General features: G+C 37.1%; 1 protein-coding gene across 31 annotated transcripts in view; it reads right to left on the bottom strand.

Moving 5' to 3' along the window:
* Positions 1–22,878, bottom strand: part of TRIP12 (thyroid hormone receptor interactor 12) — a 128,315-nt gene that overhangs the window by 95,403 nt on the left and 10,034 nt on the right. For 30 of the 31 annotated variants that reach the window (XM_059703413.1, XM_059703411.1, XM_059703414.1 and 27 more), the window contains exon 2: positions 1,742–1,888. In XM_059703413.1, coding sequence (XP_059559396.1) covers positions 1,742–1,839 — 98 coding nt within the window. In that variant the 5' untranslated portion in view covers positions 1,840–1,888. Of the gene's footprint in view, positions 1–1,741; positions 1,889–22,878 lie in introns of those variants that run through there. The other variant, XM_059703440.1, reaches the window with a different exon arrangement.

Consider the following 22,878-nt stretch of genomic DNA (forward strand, 5'->3'; position numbering starts at 1 on the left):
TTCTCATGAAATGCCCAGGAATTCGCAATTCAAAGAAAACGCATTTTAAAATTTATTCTTTTCCTTCACAATTGAGCTTATTGACTTAAAGCACATGAACTACAGTGAAAAATGTCATTCTATAAATTTAATTGAGTTCCATTTTGATGACAACTTTATGTAAACCAACGCATCTTTAAATACTAGTATAAACCACTTCCATTTGTTTCAGACTCATATTTTCAAGATATAAAATACAATATTGAAATAATTTTATATAACAATGATGTGTGGAAAAGATAATGTGCCAAAACATCACTGTGAATTTTAGAAGCAATGTGATGTGTGATAGCCTAAAATGTTTATCAGTCATGTGCAAGAGTCTAAATTAACCTGAGGATGTGTATAAAAACTAAAGTTGTTCAAAAGATACAAGTTACTTATGAGCACATAGATGAAAAACTAAGGAGATATATGCCAGTAAAACGGTGGTTACAAGTGGGTTGTGGAGCCATATTTTTCTTTACACTTTTTTATATTTTCCAAATTCTCTAAAATAAATATACAACATTTTTATAATGGGGCAGTGATATTATTTAATCAACAGGACAAATAACGTGTGGCTGCTCCTGAATCTAAAAAAAAACACACAAAAAACCACACACACACACACACACACACACACACACACACACAAAAAAAAAATTTCAGAACAGAACTCTGTAGTAAACATTCTGCTAAGAGCTTCACAAACTACAATAATGAAGTTAACCAATAACCCTGTGAAATAGGTGTTCCCATTGTGTGGACCAAAAAAACTGAAGTTTCCTGAAAGATTTAACAACGAACACACAGCTATTTAATGGCAGAGGCAGAAATTACATGTAAAGCTATATAGTCCAAAGTCCACATGCTCAATCACTGAAATAACCTCATGTCAGAAGTGTCTCAGTTTATTCTTTGCATTTTAACATTTAAAAACATTTTTTATAACTTAATATACAATATATACATGGTAATGCCTAAAAATGTTGCATCAGGTAATCATATTAGAACTTAGCCATTATTTATTGGAAGTTAAACATGATTATTCCATGGACTGGAAAAGGCGGCCTTGCAAGTAAAGTTCTGAATCTTATACATAAAATGACAGTCCTTGGCTAGATAGAACAGGGAATTTTACATTCAAGAGAACACATCTGATTCTTCACGCTACCTGCTATACAACCACTATTCCAACTAGAAAGACCAGCTGAACACCAGACCACTAAGAAAATAATGAGCACCAATGTGCTAACAAAGTCAGACTGCTTCACCAGCCTGTCAGCAACCATGTTGTCAAGACAATGAGAAAAGATATCAAGCTAGGTAACAAAACTCTACATATTAAAACAAATGAAAGTTCCATTCAATGAAGTAAATCAAGCCAAGACATACATAAAGGAACCACAAAGGGTTGAAAGATGTGTTGTAGCATGTGTTTAGGAAAGTTAAGAGCAAGCAAACATGATATTCCATATATTAACCACCCTTAAATTAGATTTTTGATAATATAAATGACAAAGAACTCTTATTTCGAGTCTGGCATATTTGGGGAATGATTAAAGAACTGCTTTGAATTCCAGTTTTGTGTTTCTTGGCTCAAAAATTAGAGAGAAATTACCCATTTGTAGTGAACCATTCAAGTTTTGGTCCTCATAATGAGGTTTAAAAAATATTTTCTTTTATTCCCAATTCCCTTTAAATACCATTTAATACATACCTTCCTCCTATCGAATCGTCTTGTGGTTGGGCCCCGGCAGTGTTCCTCTGTGAACGTCGCAGTGACCCCCCTGGATTGTTATTAGGCCGGTTGGACATTGGCACCTCTCTCTTGAAGGGACATACCCTTTCTAGACACTACCATTCACTAAAAGAAAAAAAAATGAGAAAAAATATCAGTTATACATGGTATAACACTGAAGAAAAAAGGGACACCAAAGATGAAGGGGAAATTTTATGTAAACAATTTGGTTGTATAGTCTTCACAAATGTTGCACTGTCTTATTAAACTAAGACTGATTGACTAGTGTGTTATAAAATGTCAGAAATATACCAAATTTGAGGTATGAGGTCCAAAACACAGCAAATAAAATTAACTTAAGATTTCTCATGAAATGCCCAGGAATTCACAATTCAAAGAAAACAGTACAAGTAGAAATGTGTTTCCACATTTTTAACACTGTGTAGAAAATGGCATTACACCTAAAGTCAGGACACCTTGGCTCAAATCCTGTGATAGAAGAGACATAAAAGGAGTCTACCTTTGTACAAGCCCCAACTTCTGGCCTCAAGAGTCCTCAGCCACGAAAGAAAAAACATGTCATGCCTACCTCACAGTATTACGGTGAATAACAAATCATAAATACAAAGGAAACCATAAAACTATCGTATTTTAATGGAGAAATAAAGAGAAAACAGCTCAAGTATAGTAAATTGAGAAATAGTCCCCAATTTCAACATCAGCTGTGCTAGCTATGCACTTGGACTACAAACTTAATCTCTAGATTTCGTTTGCTTATTCTGTACTATCAGTATATTACCTACCTCACAGTTTTTAGCATCAAAGAAATTGTAAACATAGTTCATAAGTTTAACAAGTTAGCTCAAAGCACAGCTGTTAATCAATTTGAATTTTCTTTCTGTAAGAAATTTAATTATTATATAGAAAAAAAATGCTGATACTCAAAGAAAATCAGTTTAACTGAAAAAAACAACAGGCTAATATTACCATCACAAAAAGAATTATGATTGTGTAAGTCAAATGTCACAATTTTTCTTAAGCCTCAAGTTCTTAATTACTTCCATGTACAGGGGAGGGAAGAGAAAGACCATATGACATTAGAGAAACTGGTGCAAACAGAATGCAATGAAGAGAATGCAAACTATTCATAACTAAATCTATCATTAGATTTTTGTTTTTAGAGATTCCATGCACTGTAATGGGAAAGTAGGTTTTCTTTTAAGTTACATGTTGACCCAATTTAGTAGAAAGATTATTTTTCTGCCATACATGCCCACATCATTGATTAATATATTACATAAGCTTGGGTCATAAAGTTCAAATTACTAGTGTAATTACTATCAATTTTAGAAAGGAAAAAAAAAGAGGAAATACTATGTAAACATTAAGAGGGAGAAAAAGATGATTAAATTTTCATGTACTGATATAGGAAGATCTTCCCAAGATATGTTAGGAGGAAACAGTATACCCTCCCCCTGCCAATCTGTGTATATGTATATTAAAAAGGCTTATATACTTATCTTTATATGTTGTCTATTGATGGAAGGATTCATAAAACAGACTTTGTTAATACTAACTGCCTTCAAGAAAGAAAACTGGGGGGTCCAAAGTTTGAGATAAAAGGAGTCATTTTGCTATTTACCCTTTGGGTGCTATAAGGTAGATGATTCTAGCACAGTAGTTACAATGGTAGAGCTCTGGAGTCAAACTATCTCTGGCTGAGTTCAAATCCTGATTCCAACACCAATAACTTGTATGTCCTTGTGTACATGGATGGGCAAACGTAGGTTTATGTAAAAGCTTATTTTTGTATTTTATAGTTATAACCTGCATGTCTTTTTCCATAAACCTATTTTTGTTCACCCCTGTATATACTTTTTTGCGCTTCAGTCTATCAAATGGGGATAAAGAACTTAACCTCATAGAGCAAATGTGAGCATTAAATGAGAAAACGTATGCAAATCACTAACACAGTACCTAACATATAGCACGAGCTCAGTACGCATTAACTATTATTGTTATTATAAACATTTATTCAGAAGAATAAAAATACTTGTGTTAAAATAAAATTGTCAACCTGAGTTTTATATTCTGGCAATATAGTTTAAAAAGTGAATTTTGCTCTAAATACATAGTGTTTCATCAAATTATAAATGCCTGGCCTCTGCCCTAAGATTCTGATTCTGTGGGTACAGAAACTGGAGACATATTTTTAAAGAGCTCACTAGAGAACAATTGCACCCAATTAAAGAATTCAATAAAATGCCAGCCTATTTCAGAACTTATCCAAGAAGTTTTACTACTTCAAACACCATCTCAGTGCTATTTCACTTGGACCCTAAAAAGAAAGGATACAAGAGAAGAGCATTTTACAGCTGTTTTCATTTTGAAAAGCAAAGAATACTATTATTAAACAGGGTTGGTATATCTCACCAGCCTACTTCCTGCCATTAAATGTCTACTGTATGTCCTGGGGTGTTAAATTGTCATTCAAATGAATATAAGTCATGCTGGCTAATTTCACCTTAATTACCAAAATAACCTTAATAATGCTCCCAATATCTTCAGAGCTTTTCAACCAGCACCATTACCAACCAACACTCCATCCTATATAATAAAAGGGTAATATGCAAATCGACTGAATGGTGGAATGACTGGTTGCTATGGCATGTGTTGACCACCAGGGGGCAGACGCTCAAAACAGGAGCTGCCCCCTGGTGGTCAGTGCGCTCCCACAGGGGGATCACCACTCAGTCACAAGCTGGGCTGAGGGCTGGCGAGCGCAGCAGTCCGCCTCCGCGGCAGTGCTAAGGATGTCTGACTGCAGCTTAGACCTGTTCCCCACAGGGAGTGGGATCTAAGCCATCAGTTAGACAGCCCCCGAGGGCTCCCAGACTGCTAAAAAGCACAGGCCAGGATGAGGAACAACCCTCTCCTCCCCAAGTGCACAAATGTCGTGCAATGGGCCTCTAGTTAGGGAATAATTCTGGAGATTTAAGAAAGTGTGGCAAGACAGTTACTCATCAAAGTGCTACCTGATTTTAAAGCATAAGCTGATCTTTAAAGAAGGATGCCAGACTTGGTTAAACTTTGAAATCTGAATTCCCAAAATGTAGGTATAAGATTAACGTATGATACATATAGGGTCTCCCCCTCTGCCAGGTATCAACAAATCCAGAGCTGCAAGGGACCCTTGAGGATGATCAAGTTCAACCCCTTACATAACAGACAAATCCAAATGAAGCAAGTCATGTGTTAAAGAACCAGTCCTATGAATCCTGACCTATCCTCTCCAAAGATCACAACTACCTCAACTTCAACCAAAATTCAACTTCCCTTTGGCTCCATATAAGAACCAAAAGTTTGCAACATACAATGATTTCATTCTTATTATATGAATACAAGTGGCCCAATGCATCAATTTGTGCACGTTGAAAGGAAATGAATTAGAAGAAATATTTTAATATCGCTATTCACCCTTTCTCTGTAATAGAAGTGTCAACCAAATTCACGATTGTCAATGACAGATCAAAACACATGCTTGCGATTGGTGCCAGCGAGAGCTTTATATGTATTGCACATGTATGAGTCAACTTAGCCTTTTATATATGTTGAATAAACTTGCTTAATTAGACTTGCTTTCTGATTTAGCTAAACTTTTTCCAGCCCAGTGAAGCACCCCAAATTCTCTCTCAGGTAATTGTCAGCAACACAGCAACAAATATCAACACGAAGCAGATTATAATTGTAGATCACCCAAGAACAAAGGGTAAAATATTTAACTGCAGCAGTATTTGACTATACTCTGTGCAGTGAGAAAACCTGAAGTCATTTTCAAGGTCCACCATTTCTTACTTCTTTTCAGTCAGGTCAAGTTTCTAAACTTTCTAAATCTTTGTTTTCTGGCTAATGAAAAGAAAATAGGATTCCACCGAGTCTCCTATCAACCTACTCCAGGACTTCTGTGAGGATCAAATGAGATGAGGCACAGGAAAATGCTTCACAGACATTTGGTTAAAGTGTGAAATGTTTCCACCTGGCTATAAAGGAATTCGTGTTCCTAGGCTGAAGAAACTGCAAGGAGGCTAGTCGCTAGGGAGAGGAAGCCAGGAGTTGCTACATGATGTCATTACCCGGCGCCCACCGCCACCATTTCTGAGTTGGGCTGGCCTGTAGGCTGCATTTTGCGCCATGGGGTCTTGGCAGTGTCGGCTGCAATTTGGTGGGGTATTGCTCTGGGGTGGTGGCAGGGCCTGTGTCCCACTTGGGGGAAGCCAAGTGTTGCTTTGTGGGCACCAAGTCTGCGGTGCCTTTTCTCTGTAAATGGCCAATGCACGTCACAGCAGCTCCTGTGTTGAGCATCTGCCCCCTGGTGGTCAGTGCACATCATAGTGACCGGTTGGACGGACACTTAGCATATTAGCCTTTTATACTGTACTGTACTGACAAATTACTTATGCCTACCATATTTTATTAATTTTTAAAACACATGCACAGTAATATAAAAACCATACTGCTACAATTTGTGCTTTAATAACCTGAAACGAATAGGAACTTAAGACTCCATCCTAATAGACTATCTCGTAATGCTAATAGTATAAGTTTTAAGTCCAGCTTTTAATAATCCTACATAATAAAGAGCTAATATGCAAATAGTCATCATGCCATCACGCCGTAACGGCTCAGACACTCAACACTGGGGAGAGAGAAATGGGGACCAGCCAGGTACAAATGAATTCGCAAGCGAGGAATGGGAACCAGCCAGGCTGCATCCTGGGAGAGGGACAAGCTGCCGCTCTGTGGTCCTGGGCACCAGTGGTTGCACCTGCGGCCCGGGAGAGGAACAAGCCACCCGCCTCGTGATCCTGGGCGCCTGCAGCTGGCCAGAGGGAGGGAAGCCCAGGTCCCAGGTGCAGAGTGAGGCAGAGGTGGTTAGGGGCGATCAGGCCAGCAGGAAAGCAGTTAAGGGCAATCAGGCCGGTAGTGGAGCAGTTAGGGGCTATCAGGCAGGCAGGCAGAGGTGGTTAGGGGCAATCAGGCAGGTGAGTGGTTAGGAGCCAGCGGTCCTGGATTGCGAGAGGCAGTCAGACATCCCCCAAGGGGTCCCAGATTGGAGAGGGTGCAGGCTGGGCTGAGGCCCCCCGACCACCCTCGCACAAATTTCATGCACCGGTCCTCCAGTACTGACTATAAAGTCCTGAAATATATTACTCTTCTAATTATGAATACACCATTTCTGTGAAAATAATCACCAAGGTTTTTCACATAAAAGCGTGATATTAAGTCCTAAGTCACTGGGGAAAAAAAAAAAAAAAAGGCAAGGATGACTGCCCAGGGGCACAAAGAACTTACATGAGAGAAGAATCCATAACTAAAGTGCCAAATCCACACCTGATGTGATTACCTTATTTCTGTAAGAGGAAATTCTCATCCATAGTGAATTGCTCCACAGCACACATCTATTTAGGGACATGCCTTACAGCTAAACCCAGCTCTCCAGAATGCCAGTGCATAGTATACAGTGGGGCCTTGACTTACAAGTGTCCCAACTTAACGAGTTTTTTGAGATACCAGCTGTCTCTCCGTCGATCTTTTTTTTTTTTTTTAATATATTTTATTGATTTTTTACAGAGAGGAAGGGAGAGAGATAGAGAGGAGAGTTAGAAACATCGATGGGAGAGAAACATCGATCAGCCGCCTCCTGCACATCCCCCACTGGGGATATGCCCGCAGCCCAGGTACATGCCCTTGACCGGAATCGAACCCGGGACCCCTCAGTCCGCAGGCCGACGCTCTATCCACTGAGCCAAACCGGTTTCGGCTCTCCGTCGATTTTTTGCATTGAGTTGACAGAGTAATTTGAGTTAACGAGCTCCTTAACTCGGTCTCGGAACGAATTAAACTCGTAAGTCAAGGCCCCACTGTACTTGCCATTATGCCATTCTGCTCCAAAACATGAATTTAATCACTTTCTCTTTACTGATCTGTTTACATGTAACCATTTAACAGTGGAAAAAGAATAGAACTGACCCACCAGAGTCTAAACCAGCCGTGGGCAAACTATTGAAAAAAAAGACCGTACCCTTTTATGTAATGATGTTTACTTTGAATTTATATTAGTTCACACAAACACTCCATCCATGTTTTTATTCCGGCCCTCTGGTCCAGTTTAAGAACCCATTGTGGCCCTCGAGTCAAATAGTTTGCCCACCCCTGGTCTAAACCCTGAATAACTTTTACACTATACATTCATTTACACAGTGCATATTAATAACTAGAGTACCTACAGCAAGCACTTGACCTTTCAAGTGTCACCTGACACTTAACTAAATTCAACACTGTACACACAAATTGATGCCAGCACCCACATTTTATAATTGTAATTATGCCTTGAGAATCTACCTTAGATGCCATCTGGCAAGGGTCAGTGATATTAATTTTGGCATTATTTTCACAAAGTGTATTATTCTTTTGAGTAGTAAGCCAAGCAATTAACTCTATACAATTTGTGCTGTTAACTCTCTTAGAAACGTCCTTTTTCAATAGAACTTGAGGTTCACAGTTGTTTAACACGTTAACTAGCACATAATAGGTACTCCAATATCTCTTGAATATAAGCACCTGATTCAAGATTTTTTTATTTAACCCAAATACTTATTGCAAGCCTAAAATAAGGAGACAACAGGCTAAAGGCTCTCTCCCTCCCCCATCCCTGAAATCAAGGAAAATAAATAAACACTTAAAAATTCAACATAGCCGGGCCCAGGTGGCTCAGTGGTTGAGTGTCCATCCATGAACCAAGAGGCCATGGGATCGATTTCCAGGCAGGATACATTTCCAGTCAGGGCACATGTTCACGTTTCAGGCTTCATCCCCAACAGAGGGCCCTATAGGAGGCAGCAGATCAATGTTTCTCTGTCATCTATGTTTCTATCTCTCTATCCCTCTCTCTTCCTCTTTAAAAATCAATAAAAACATTTAAACGTTTTAAAAATAAAACTTCACTTATCATGAAACTAGAGAAGAGCTGGCAATACCCTAAATCATAAAAGAAAATTTGCCAGATACAATAAAATCTGCACCAAAAACAGGAAAGAGGCAAAGACCAAGGAATTTTTAAAAAAGAAAACAGTAAGAAGATAATCTTGAAGGTTCCTATCAATGACTTGTTCCTTGTAAAAAAGTCAGAACTATGGAGTGAAGGCAACAAAAGATCAAAATACCTACAGAATGAGAGAAGAGAAGCAGTAAGAGAAACAGCAACACCAAAATTAAACCAGCTAGGCAAACAACTCCCAAAGCACCAAGCAAAAATTATCACAATGGCTTTCTGAAAAGATGATCTTTTCTGCTCAAAGGGAAAAAAATAACCAAAAGCAAAATTAAAAATTTAACTACAGGGCAGAGGAAGTAATTAAAATTGAATAGATGTCTTAAACAACTAAGTGAAGAAAACAGAGAACATCTACGCTAATAAAAGACAGATACTAATTGACCATAACTTTGCTATGCCCATCAGCCAATCAGAAGAGCATGCAAATTAACCCAACAAAGATAGCCGTTAAATTTGCATACTGCAGGCGGGGCGGCACAGCACGAGCCGCCGCCCGCCCCGTTGCCATCCAGACTGCCATCTGCGACCCAGCGTGGGATCCGGGTCTGCCATCTGCCACCCAGGGAGCAGGCCTAAGCCAGCAGGTGGTTATCTCCCAAGGAGTCCCAGACTGTGAGAGGGCACAGGTCGGGCTGAGGGATCTCCCCCCCCCCCCCCCCCGCCAGCCAGTGCACAAATTTTTGTGCACCGGGTCTCTAGTGTTTAATAAAATAGAAGAAAAAAATACTATTGCACAATTTTAAAAACAAGTTATAAAACTGGAGGAAGACAACCTTAAGAGTTTTATTTAACTCTACAATGAGAAGAAAAATGCTATCTGCACTAAAAATGAAACTATTTGTCAATTTTTTTGTTAAGCAAAATGCTGAGCAAAGAATATGATGTAGCTACATATTCTGTATGTGTAAATAATCACTGGTTTAAATATTGTCAATAGAGAATACATTATAAAATATTTAAATAAGGCCTCCATTGAGGCCTTTTACATTTTGTATCATGTACATATTTCCATATTCAAAAATATCTTTACACAATTATGTATACTGTAATTTTAACACTAGAAGATGACAGTGGATAAAAATAACCAGAAAAAAAAAATCTATCAGCAGCAGATTTTCTCATTTTCATTTTTTAAATTGTATGGTCTAATTACTAAAAAATGGAGAAAAACTTAAAAACTGATTACTTTGCCTAAAACATTAGACTACAGAGAATGATATATTGAATTAGCCAGAGATCTTGTGTCCATGACTGGCACCTAATGTCTATTTCTGTAGAACACTGTAATTAATGATCAATCAATTAATCACATATGACCCTGCCCAGACCAATCACTTCTAAAACACAGATCAACTCATTCCCAAATATAAATTGTCTTATAGCTCGTATAATACTTTAGGATACTAATTGTACTTCCTATTTTTTTTTCTCTTCTTTTTAAGATCTTAAGGACTAGAGTGAGCAACTTTTTAGCCCAGGTGCCAAAGATGGCTCATAGACCCAGTCTTAACAGGTCTCAATCTTGATGGCTACCATAATTAGCCAATCAGTGAGGATAGAGGTCAGCTTATCACTAGCATTTTTAGTACATCCTCTTAAAGATGTTCTTTTCTAACTACCCAGGAATGAAAAGACAAGAGGGAACAGTTATTAAACTAGATAAGGGATTTTCAACCTTTTTCATCTCATAGCACACATTAATTACTAAAATTCTGCGGCACACCAAAAAATATACCGTTGGCTGGTCTAATTCATTCACACTGGACGGCTACTGTTGTGTTGATTATTGTTATTTTTTTATCTGACAATCTAAGGGTAAAAAGTCAGTGCTCCTGACTAAATGTCAGGTATTACAGGTTTTATAAATTCTTACAGCACACTGGTTGAAAACCACTGGACTAGATGGTCTCTAAAACACAATTCAGCTCTAAAGTCTATAATACTGTAACCTAATACTTAGGCCTCCTGCACTCCCCCTACCAGGGATCAAGCTCACAACTCAGGCATGTGCCCTGACTGGAAATCGAACCAGCAACCCTTTGGTGCTTGGGAGGATGCCCAACCAACTGAGCCACACCAGCCAGGGCTTACATGGAATGCTTTTTAAATTCTTCTTTATGAAGATCTCATAACACCACTATTAGACATAGGGCTTATCAAAAGGGAAGAGATATTGAGAGAGAGGAGAGATTGATTTGTAAATGCCTCTCCTGTACCAAGGGACAGAGAGATGCCTGCTGGGTAAGAAATCAGTTATTCAAAGTAAAATTACAAAATATCCTGTAGAAGACAGAAAGGTGCTACCTACAAAAAAAGGGAAAGTTTCTACCTGTAGACAAAAACAATTTTAGGTTTGGTAAATGACCTTTAGAGCACAGGAATACACATAGGCATCGTTTTCAGAATATTTTCTTCAATGCATTTTTCTTGTCACTGCTGTGAACTCCATGATAAAATCAAAGGGGTGCAAGATCGGGGCTAAGGAACGACACGGGAGGTTGACCAACCTGGGAGGGAACACGGGAGGGCTCCAGGGCATGTCCGGCCCATCTCGCTCAGTCCCAACTGGCTGGACCCCAGCAGCAAGCTAACCTACCTGTCAGAGCGTCTCCCCACTGGTGGTCAGTGCACGTCATAGCAAGTGGTTCAGCGGCCTGAGCATATCATTAGTATATTATACTTTGATTGGTTGAACGAATGACCAGACACTTAGCATATTAGGCTTTTATTATATAGGATAGAATATCACCGAAAAGGTTTCCTTGTGCTCTTCCCAATTCTAAAACCACTGTTCTGTTTCTCACGAAACATTAGTTTTACTTATTCCACCAATTCATATGAATGGAGCCACAGAGTATACACTCCTTTGTATAAAGCTTCTTTGACTCAGTACTATACCATGAGATTCATTCATATGGATGAGACTTATGAAAGTAATGGAAGAAAGCAAACTATTGGATATACAATTCAAAACCACTGTTATAAGGTTACTCTAGAATCTTCTAGAAACCTCCGAGGAACTCAGTGAGACTTTCAAGGATCTTAATGAGAATGCCAAAAAATGGAAAAGGACTAGTTGGAAATTAAGCATACACTGACTGAAATAAAGACTAATATGCAGGGATTCAACACTAGATTAGAGGATCCCAGAATGAAATCAATGACTTGAAATACGAGGAAGCAAAAAACACCCAACCAGAAGAGCAAAAATAAAAAAGAATCCAAAAATATGAAGATAGTGTAAGGAGCCTCTTGGACAACTTCAAGCGTACCAACACCTGAATTATGGGGGCGCCAGAAGAGAGCGAGCAAGACACTGAAAACCTATTTGAAGAAATAATGACAAAAAAACTTCCCCTACCTGTGAAAGAAATAGACTTTTAAGTCCAGGAAGTACAGAGAACCCCAAACAAGAGGAATCCAAAGAGGACCACACAAAGACACATCATAATTAAAATGCCTAGGGAAAAAGACAAAGAAGAGAATCTTAAAAGCAGCAAGAGAAAAACAGTTATCTACAAGGGAGTACCCACATGACTGTCAACTGATTTCTCAACAGAAACTATGCAGGCCAGAAGGGAGTGGCAAGAAATATTCAAAGTGATGAATACCAAGAACCTACAACCAAGAATACTCTACCCAGCAAAGCTATCATTCAGAATTGAAGGTCAGAGAAAGAGCTTCACAGATAAGGAAAAGCTAAAGGAGTTCATCACCACTAAACCAGTATTATACGAAATGCTGAAAGGTATCCTTTAATTAGAGGAAGAAGAAGAAAATGGTAAAGATACAAATTATGAACAACAAAGTGACAACAAATACATATCTATCAACACGTGAATCTAAAAATCAAGTGAATAAAAAATATGATGAACAGAATAAACTGGTGAATATAATAGAATCAGGGGCATAGAAAGGGAGTGGACTGACATTTCTCAGGGGGAAGGGGATGAGGAGGGTGCTGGAAGAGATTGGACAAAAATCTTACACCTATAGATGAGGACAGTGGGGGGGGGGGAGGGTTATAAGGGCATGGGGTGGGGTAGGAACCAGGTGGAGGGGAGCTATGGGGGGAAAAAAGAGGAACAACTGTAATAATCTGAACAATAAAGATTTATTTTTTAAAAAAGGAGGATCTATTTATTGAAGCTACCTTTGGAAATCGCATATCTATAGATAATATTAAAAATATATCTAAATGTGCAATTCTTTGTCCAAAAAATGAGCACATTCATAAATTAAATGAAGAAATTTTGGATATACTCAATGGGAGATTTTCACACCTACTAGTATTTGAGTGATGATTCCACGGATTTAATGAATGATGCCGAAAAGGAAAATTTTCCCATCGAATTTCTTAATAATATTACTCCTTCGGGAATGCCGTGTCATAAATTAAAATTGAAAGTAGTTGCAATCATTATACTACTGAGAAATCTTCATAGTAAATGGGGTCTTTGTAATGGTACTAACTTATCATACGATTGCGACCTAACATAATTGAAGCTGAAGTATTACCAGGATCTGCGGAGATGTTATTCTGATTCCAAGAACTGATTTATCCCCGTCAGACACTGGTCTCCCATTTAAATTAATTCGAAGAGTTTCCTATGGTGCCAGCATTTACATGACTATTAATAAATCACAAGGACAAACTCTAGACTGAGTAGGAATATTCCTACCTGTACCCATTTTCCAACATGGTCAGTTATATGTTGCTTTCTCTCATGTTTGAAGAGCATGTGACGTTAAAGTTGTAAATACTTTATCACAAGGGAAATTAGTCAAGCACTCTGAAAGTGTTTTTTTACTCAATGTGGTATACAGGGAGATATTAGAATAAGTTTCATCAATTTATCAGTAATTGTTTTTATATCATGTTTTTATGTTTTTGTTTTTATGTCTTTGTTGTTGTTATACCATGTTATTGTTTATTTATTAATCAATTTATATATATTTTCATATACATTTTACTAATTTCCTTCATCTCTGACACTTATTACAGAGAAAAGGTGAATAGCGATATTAAAATATTTCTTCCAGTTAATTTCCTTTCAATGTGCACGAATCCGTGCACCAGACTACTAGTGTCATAATAAAACTAAATACCAAAGCTAGAGACAATTTTATAGTGCAAAGAGAGGGAGCTCATTATTGTTTGCCAGGCTATAAGCAACAACAATGGAAGCCAGAAGACAGTGGAATTATAGGTGCCAATCAAAATTTTACATCAAATAAAAGTTATCTCCTAAGAATATAGTTTTTGTCAGATAAAATCTGATAGTTTTTCCAGATACAGTTTTAAGATGCTAGAATAAAGATAAGATAAAAAATAAAGATGTGTAAATAAACATTAACTATAAATTATACTATCTAGTAAAATTTTAAAAACTGATTAAAGTAAAATGACATCAATATCTTGAAGTCAAGGAGCTTGGTAAACCGAGTTACAATTCTAAGGTCTGTGTATTTTCCACAAGTAAAGGTAGCAATGAATGATAGACCTTGTTAGATATACTGATCTAGTTTCTAAGATAACCATTCAAAGACTAGAATCATACCTCTATTAAAACTAATAAATTCAAATGAAAGCAACAAACTAGAAAATGGTAAATTTCAATCTCTAAGATTATCAAACCAGATTTTTAAAACACTTCAACTACAAGAGACAGATCTAAAACACAGGAACACAGAAAGAAAAATATGAAAAAATAGCATGTAAACACTAGACAAAAGAAAGAGAAGGGGTTCTGCCACACCTCCAAAACAGGACAGTTAAGTTTCTCCTGGGGGGGGAAAAATCACAAAACCAGCAAGAATAAATTAGAAGTGACAAGTGGGTTAAGGAAGATTCCAACTTGTGCTGCCCAGACCCTCTTTTAAAGACAACTCCGAAGTGAGCAGATAGTGGTGATGTTAGACTGGTTAAGATGCATGTAAGATTTGAAGGAACTCTGGGAGGCTCAGACCAATGAAAGAGCAAACTATAAACAGAGTGAAAGGTGACAGATTACTACTTTAAGTACTATTATAGAAGAGCAACTCAAGCCCTGAGCAAGGCAACATACCTCCCAGAAGTGGAAAAATGACTTTGCCCAGGAGAAAAGGGAGCCCCTTAGGAATGGGAGGCAAAGAAGGCATTTCACAGAAAACAGCTTCCGAAAGGCCTAGGGATATGAAGGAACAAATGAACAGGAAATAATTGGATATATCTGAGAAGAAAGCCTGAAAACACCTTAATCGAAATGACAAAAGACACCCCCAATACATAATTCACACCTAACTCTTTCAGCCAAATTGCAAACCAAACATAATAATGAAGGAAGTGCTAATAGGTCTTTTAAAATAAATATTCATATAAACTTTTAATAAGAAAATGGGTAGAAGTTTATAAGAGCCAATCACAAATTTAATTTTTACCTATTAAGTGGACTTCTTTTTGATATTTATATGGAATATCAAAAAGAACTGGTAATGTGCTCCCTGACAAGTAGAACCACCACTCTGAACTTGGTTCTGAAGTGAATTTGGCATCTTCCAAAAATTTCCTATCCAGCCTTCCTCCAGTGACACTGTCAAAGCCAACAAATAAGTATATTTTGTAGTTAACAGTATGTTTAAATTCAAATAATTTTAAGGAGAAACAGTAAGTCAAACTGACAAGGTATGAACCCTCCTAGGAGAAATACAAATAGTTTCCTTTTGTAGTCCCATTAGACAAAACAGGCAAGATTTTTATTTTAATTTTTTTTTATTGGTAAGATTTTAACTAATGGGAAACAGCACATCAAAATGTAATTGTCAATTCTAAAACTTAACCTAAAAGTTTATAGAATCCACCTAGTACTGGGTTTCTTTCTGGAGTGCTGAAAATGTTCTAAAATGCAAAACTCTGAATATACTAAACACTATACAGTTTAAATGCCAACAAACAATGTGTGATATGCCAGATTCTTTCTCCCAATACCTATTGGGAGATATTACAAGTGACATTTTAAAGACAAATAATCATCTGTTAAGAATGATAACTCCTAAATATAATAGAGTGCATTTTTTTAATGCAGTTACTAAAGCTCAGTGATAATCTAATTTCTTTAGTACTAACACCACATCTTACTCTTCTCTATTCTAAAGTAATGACAGCTTCACCCTAGCTGGTTTGGCTCAGTGGATAGAGCGTCCGCCTGGGGACTGAAGGGTCCTGGGTTTGATTCCCGCCAAGGGCACATGCCTGGGTTGCGGGCTCAATCCCCACTAGAGTGTGTGTAGGAGGCAGCTAATCAATGATTCGCATTGTTGATGTTTCTATCTCTCCCTCTCCCATCCTCTCTGAAATCAATAAAAATATATTTAAAAAAATAAAAAATGACAGCTTCTCCACAATCCTTACACTGGTTAGAATGTCAATAGCTTTCTGTTTATCAACACTGCCATTAAATATTAAAATAAAATAACCACAAGTATTTACATAGGAACTAACAGACATTTACTGTTATATTCCACATACCTAATGTTGGATGAAGCTAAACACTATGGCTTTTTCTAAAGCACACAAAATAGCACTAATTAAGTCCAACATGGATACTGTCACTCATCTGTTCCAAAACACCTTCTTCTAGGACTCACAAAATACTGCAATCCAAAAGTACTAGTTTACCTTTTAACAAAACTTTTCTTTTCAATTACGGTTTACTTTCAATATTATTTTGTATTGGTTTCAGGTGTATAGCAGAGTGGTTAAACAATCATACCTTTCAGCATTCCTCCTGTATTTCCAATACCCACCTGGCACCATACATAGTTATTACAATGTTATTGACTATATTTCCTATGCTGCCCTTTACATACCTATTGGTAGTTTTGTAACTGCCAATTTGTAGTTCTTAATCCCTTCACCTCGTTCTCCTAGTCTTCCAACCTCCCGCCCCTCTCTGGCAACCACCAGTCTGTTCTCTGTTTCTATGAATCTGTTTTAATTCTGGTTGTTCATCTATTTTCTTCTTTAGATTCCACATATAAGTAAAATCATGTAACATTTGTCTTTCTCTGACTAATTTATTTCACTGAGCATAATACCCTCTAGGTCCATCCATGCTATTGCAAATGGTAAGATTTCATTCTTTGTTATGGTCAAGTAATATTTCATTGGGTATACTATGTACCACTGCTTTTTATATTTACTTATCTATTGATGGGCACTTGGTTTGCTTCCATATCTTGGCTATTGTAAATAATGCTGCAGTGAACACAGGAGTGCATATACTCTTTTGAATTAGTGTTTGAGGTTTCTTCAGGTAAATACCCAGAAGTGAAATGGCTGGCTCTTAAGGCAGATCCATTGTTAATTTTTTTGTGAAACCTCCATATTGTTTTCCATAGTGGGTGCACCAATCTGCATTCCCACCAAAATGCACAAGGATTCCCTTTTCTCCATGTCCTAGCCCAGCTGTGGGCAAACTATGGCCCGCAGGCCAGATATGGCCCATTTGAAATGAATAAAACTAAAAAAAAAGACCGTACCCTTTTATGTAATGATGTTTACTTTGAATTTATATTAGTTCACACACACACTCCATCCATGCTTTTGTTCCAGCCCTCCGGTCCAGTTTAAGAACCCATTGTGGCCCTTGAGTCAAAAAGTTTGCCCACCCCTGTCCTAGCCAATACTTGTCATTTGTGGGTTCATTGATATCTGTTCTGACAGGTGTGATGGACCTTTTTAAAAGAACCTAAAGACTGAGGAATAGATATCGAGATAGTTATGTAGACCAGAAAAAAATGTATTCAATCAACATAAGTTTGCATTCCAACCGTGCAAAAGGGACTGATGCATCTTATAAATCAAAACTACTGCTTTAAGAAAACTTTGAAATGTGTTTAACTAGCAAGTTAAAAAAATCAAGTTAATGATAGCAAACAATTCACATTTTCAGTCTCTCTCCCTGCAGAATTTATATTTTACTAGGGAGACAAACAGCAAATACTATTAGACAGTACAATGAGGAAAATTAAGCAATATGGAAGGAGTGTAAAGAAGGGGGAGAAAATAGAAGATACTGTTCCCTACCCAAATTCCATGTACCCCACACCTCTCTTCCCTGTTAAAAGAATCCTGCCCTAAAGGAGATACAAATCCCATCACCGCTGAGGAAGCAGGCTACTCCCCTGGCCCTAGGAGATGAATCATGATGGGGCTAAAGTCAGTATTTTTCTCAAAACTACAAACTTAGAGTCTTGAAATCAATTTGGATCAGGGGTTCATAATGAGTTCATGAACTTGGATTAAAAAAATAATAGTTTCACTAACCTCCAGTTAAATTTAGCATTCCCTTCTATTATGAATAAACAACAAACCACAACATTACTGCCAGTACCTTTGACAATGCACCAAGAAAAATCACAGATATTATCATATCACAATGCAATTGTTGAGGATATCTCAAAATATAATTTACACCATCACTACTTTGAACAGCTGCGAGATCATGTTATTAAGTACTAACAAAGAAATGTATTGCTATATTACAACAAACCAGTTTAACAGTTTGAAAGCTAGATTTCAACATTCTGATATACTTGGGATTTTGACTTATGCATCTATTTTATGAATTTAAAAATACTATTTTGAGGATCCATAGCTTCACACTACTAAAGGGTCCACACTACAAAAAAAGGTTAATGAGGTCATAACCAGAAGTTTCAAATGAAACAGAGAACAGAAAATAGCAGCAAACATTATGATTAAACATTGTTTGTGAAATGAGTTACATACATATATCTACTAATACACTGGTGATACAAAATAGGGCATCTCTTATGGATTGCAGATCAAAAGAATTTAAAAGGCAGTGGTCTAAACCTATATTTGTACAAACATACCATTATACTTTATTTTATTTTTGCCAGAAGTATGACCTACTTCTCCCTAATAAGAGGTATGGTAAGGTATTCTAGGCATCCTGTAGAAATACTTTTGCATTTAGCATTTAAAAAGACATCATTTTCTCCTCCTTCCTGCCTCAAATGATGGGCATACTGACTTCAAGCCAGTTAGATCGTTTCCAAGAGAAGCACTTGCTAAAAATGGCAGAGGTAAAACAGACACAGAGCTCAGTCCTCACAGGGATCATCCTGCAGCTGAACCACACTATATGAGGAAAAATAACCCTCAATTTGTTGAAGGCCCTGTTATCAAGTTTTCTATTACTTACAGGTGAAATGTTACTATCAGATGAAGGAACTATTATGGAGAGAGTGATCAATTAAGAACTCTTTGAGAGGTAATACCTGAGCCTCATGCAAGAGGAGGTAGCCATGTAAGATCTAGAAGAGCATTCCAGGCAGCAAGAGCCAGTAAAAGGATAAATAAAGCAGGAGATGACATTAGAGAGGTGCTCAAGAGCCAGACCACATAGGACCTATAAGTCATAAGGAGCCTTCCAACTCTTCCCATGGACTGCCACAAGCACGTGAATATTCCTCTCATAATACAACATTCCCCAAATTAGTACAAAAGATAAAGGAGGGAGACATCTCATTAAAAACTTCGCTTTAACAAGAGTCAGGAACAAAGCATTACAGTGCATTCACCACACTCTGACAAGTTAACAAGTGTACAATGATTGGTAAAGAGCTACATGGGGAAAAAATGTGTTTACTGTATTAACCTTTCCCAGATTTTTACTACATATATTTCTTTTTTAAAAAATAAAGCTTTCATTGACTTAAAACAGAAAACAAATTTATCATCTAACAATTTAAAAAATGACCTTGAAAGTGGGCAAAGAGAGTATGGGATATTCCTTACAATACTTTCATAACCTTTTTTGTAAGTCTGAAATTCTATCAAAAAGATAGCTAAAATACTAGTACACCCTACACTGACCTTACTTATTTGAAACTATAAGTAGTAGGCTGACCCACTTCTCATTTGGAGTATATCTTCAATAAACCCCATTTTGCTTTACTTAAAAAATAAGAAATACAGCAAGCAGTTACTGAAACCAAGATAATTTCTTCCCTTGCAACATAATTATACTAGCCCTTAAAACAGAAATAATTGCAGAATTTTTAGAACTACTGCTTTAGTAAATTCTTGACTTTACACTCCATGGAACTACAGATTAAGCCATTCCTAACGTTAAAACTCTCCTAATATAGAAGCTTCCCAAATTCCTTACTACCGAATTAAACATATAAATAAACTCAGCAGGCATCCTGAAAAAGTTTTATGTTTCTCTAAATATGGTAAACTCTCAAAAGTTAATTGTGCAATTATGAATTAAATGTTTAGTAACAAGAAACAAAGCATTAAGCTAAATGTAAATAAACACAGGAATGAAGTAGAAGCCCACCCCACAAGAGAGAAATGCTGCTATTATGGCAAACATTAAGTTTACCGATTCCTTAGCAGATCTAAGCAATATAAATTATTATTTAGAACATCTGCTACAACAAAGATCCCAAGTGATGGTCTATTATCTCTTCAGTAATTCCTCTCAGTAGAACTTAAGTTTGTGTAATGAGAAGATACTGGGGAGTGGGGGGGGGGGGCGGTCAGGGGGGTGAGGAGTGGCACGGCCTTATATACAGGCAGCTGAAAGGTAATACTAGATGGTTAGAAGAGGCAGAAGCAGATTATCTTACGGTGTACTACACCAAAGGCTGAAATTCCCCAAGTCTTACTTCATAGCAGCAACTGGAATAGCAAAACTTTTCAAAAGACAGGGTGAAGAATAGAGTAAAAAAGATGAATTTGGCAATTAACAGAATATTTTGAGCCCAAAATGTGGAAACCAACACTAAGTTCCTAATGACAGTTGAGAAATATTCAGCAAACAAGTCTGATCACAAAGTTAAGAACTACTGAGTCTTCCCAAAATTCAGACTACTTGTTGCCATCTACTGGGAGAAGGGCACAAATGCTTTTGGATTTGGGAAAGAGGGGCAGAGATAGGTCAAATTTTCTCTAGAGACTAAGCAGTTTTCTCTAGGTGGGTAGAAGAAATGAAAATATCTGCTTCATAAAGACAAAAAAAGGAAGCTGCCTGTCTTGTAGAAAAACAGGCACTCTTGCCTACTATAGCAGTAAAATACACACTTCACAAATATTTTTATTCTAAAATCCACAAAACCCCCCAAATTTTGGCCTACACAAATAGCCTTCACAGGTATTAAACCATTATCTTGCACTAATAGTTAGCATCTCTGCTATCTCCACATAAGGAAAAATCAAATTAATTCAGACTGTAGTCAGCAAATCTACAAGAACACACTAGAAAACAAAAGCTACCGAAGAAAGGTAAATATGGTTACCAGACCCCTGAATATTATTCTTTATTTTCCCTTCAACCACCATCTAGCCTCACTTCCTATTTTTTAAGTCCTGTTGTGCATACTTTCAAAAAAGTGGAAGGGATAACTAATAGTCTACTATGACATCAACCAGAATTAAAATATTTAACTTGATTAAACTGGGTAATATTGATTTGCATTTTTAAAGTGCCTAAGTACTTATTACAATTCAATTTTGCTTTAAACATTTTTCACTGCATTAGATGCCAAGCAAAAAGTTTGTCCTATAAATAAGAATGACAAATTACTGTGTGACTCACAAAAAATCATGTATTATCAAACAATACTCAAAATTTAAAACATAAACTTCTGAATACAGTTGAATGTGTTAAGATGAAATGATTGCCAGCTTCTTCTAAAGCAAGCATGTCAAACTCAAAGGCTAACATGGGCCAAATAAACAAGGTTTAAGTTTATATGGGCCAAAAGAAACCAAAAGCTTCAATTTTCATAGAAAGGTAGGTATATTTAGATAGAGACATGCTAAATACAAAGGACTGAAATAAATAAGTAATCGTAAACATAAAATAGAACATTTTAATAAAAATTAATTTTCTTGAACAGTAATTTACCAGACACTGAATAACTCCACAAATAAGCATAATGCAAGTAAACCTATTTTTCTTGTTCTCCGAAAGTGAAATATTTCCTGTTGTGCACACCAAACAATTCAGTACAAGACTAATGACATGGCAATCGGCTGCTAAAATATTCGCTGCAAGTATTAGTGGAGAAAAATGGTGAGCCTGCATGTAAGGCGTGTAAGGGAAATGAATGCAACACGATTATAATAATCAGTCATTAGCAAACGTTGTAGTTCATTATTAATAATTATGTATTGTAAAAATTGTAAAAATTAAGTTATGAAATTTTTATTAAAACATTTCTTACATACCGTTTTGTTGGCTGGGCTACATAAATATACCTTGTGGGCCACATGCAGCCAGCGAGTTTGACATGCTTGCTCTAAAGCAGTGGTTCTCAACCTTCCTAATGCTGCGACCCTTTAATACAGTTCCTCATATCGTGGTGTCCCCCAATTTCATTGTTACAAATTGAACATAATTAAAGCATAGTGATTAATCACAAAAACAATATGTAATTATATATGTGTTTTCTGATGGTCTTAGGCGACCCCTGAGAAAGGGTCATTCGACCCCAAAGGGTCGCGACCCACAGATTGAGAACCGCTGCTCTAAAGGAAAAATTCTATGGCCCTAACTGGTCCCAGGTTCGATTCCAGTGCACATATAAGGTTTTGGCTTGACCCCAGCCCTGGTCAGGGCACATACGGGAGGCAACCAATCCATGTGTCTCTCTCACATTGATGTTTCTCTGTCTCTCCCCCTCCTTTCCGCTCTCTCTAAAAAAATCCATGGAAAATATCCTCGGGTGAGGATTAACAACAAAAACGAAAAACAAAAAAAAAATTTGTGACTAACCTGAGGAGCAACAGGATTCATTAGACACTTAACCAACTCCTCCTTACTGAGCAAAACTACTTTAACTATTACACAGGAAAACTGAACAAGAAGTTTAACCTCCACTGCTCGTATGGCCCCAAAACTTACAAAAAACCTTATCTGCAATCCAAAAAGGGAAGCAGTGCATGAAAAGATAAATAAGATCTAAAAGCACTTTTTTCTTT

Source organism: Myotis daubentonii, chromosome 7, assembly GCF_963259705.1.
Source record: "Myotis daubentonii chromosome 7, mMyoDau2.1, whole genome shotgun sequence".
Taxonomy (NCBI): Eukaryota; Metazoa; Chordata; class Mammalia; order Chiroptera; family Vespertilionidae; genus Myotis; species Myotis daubentonii.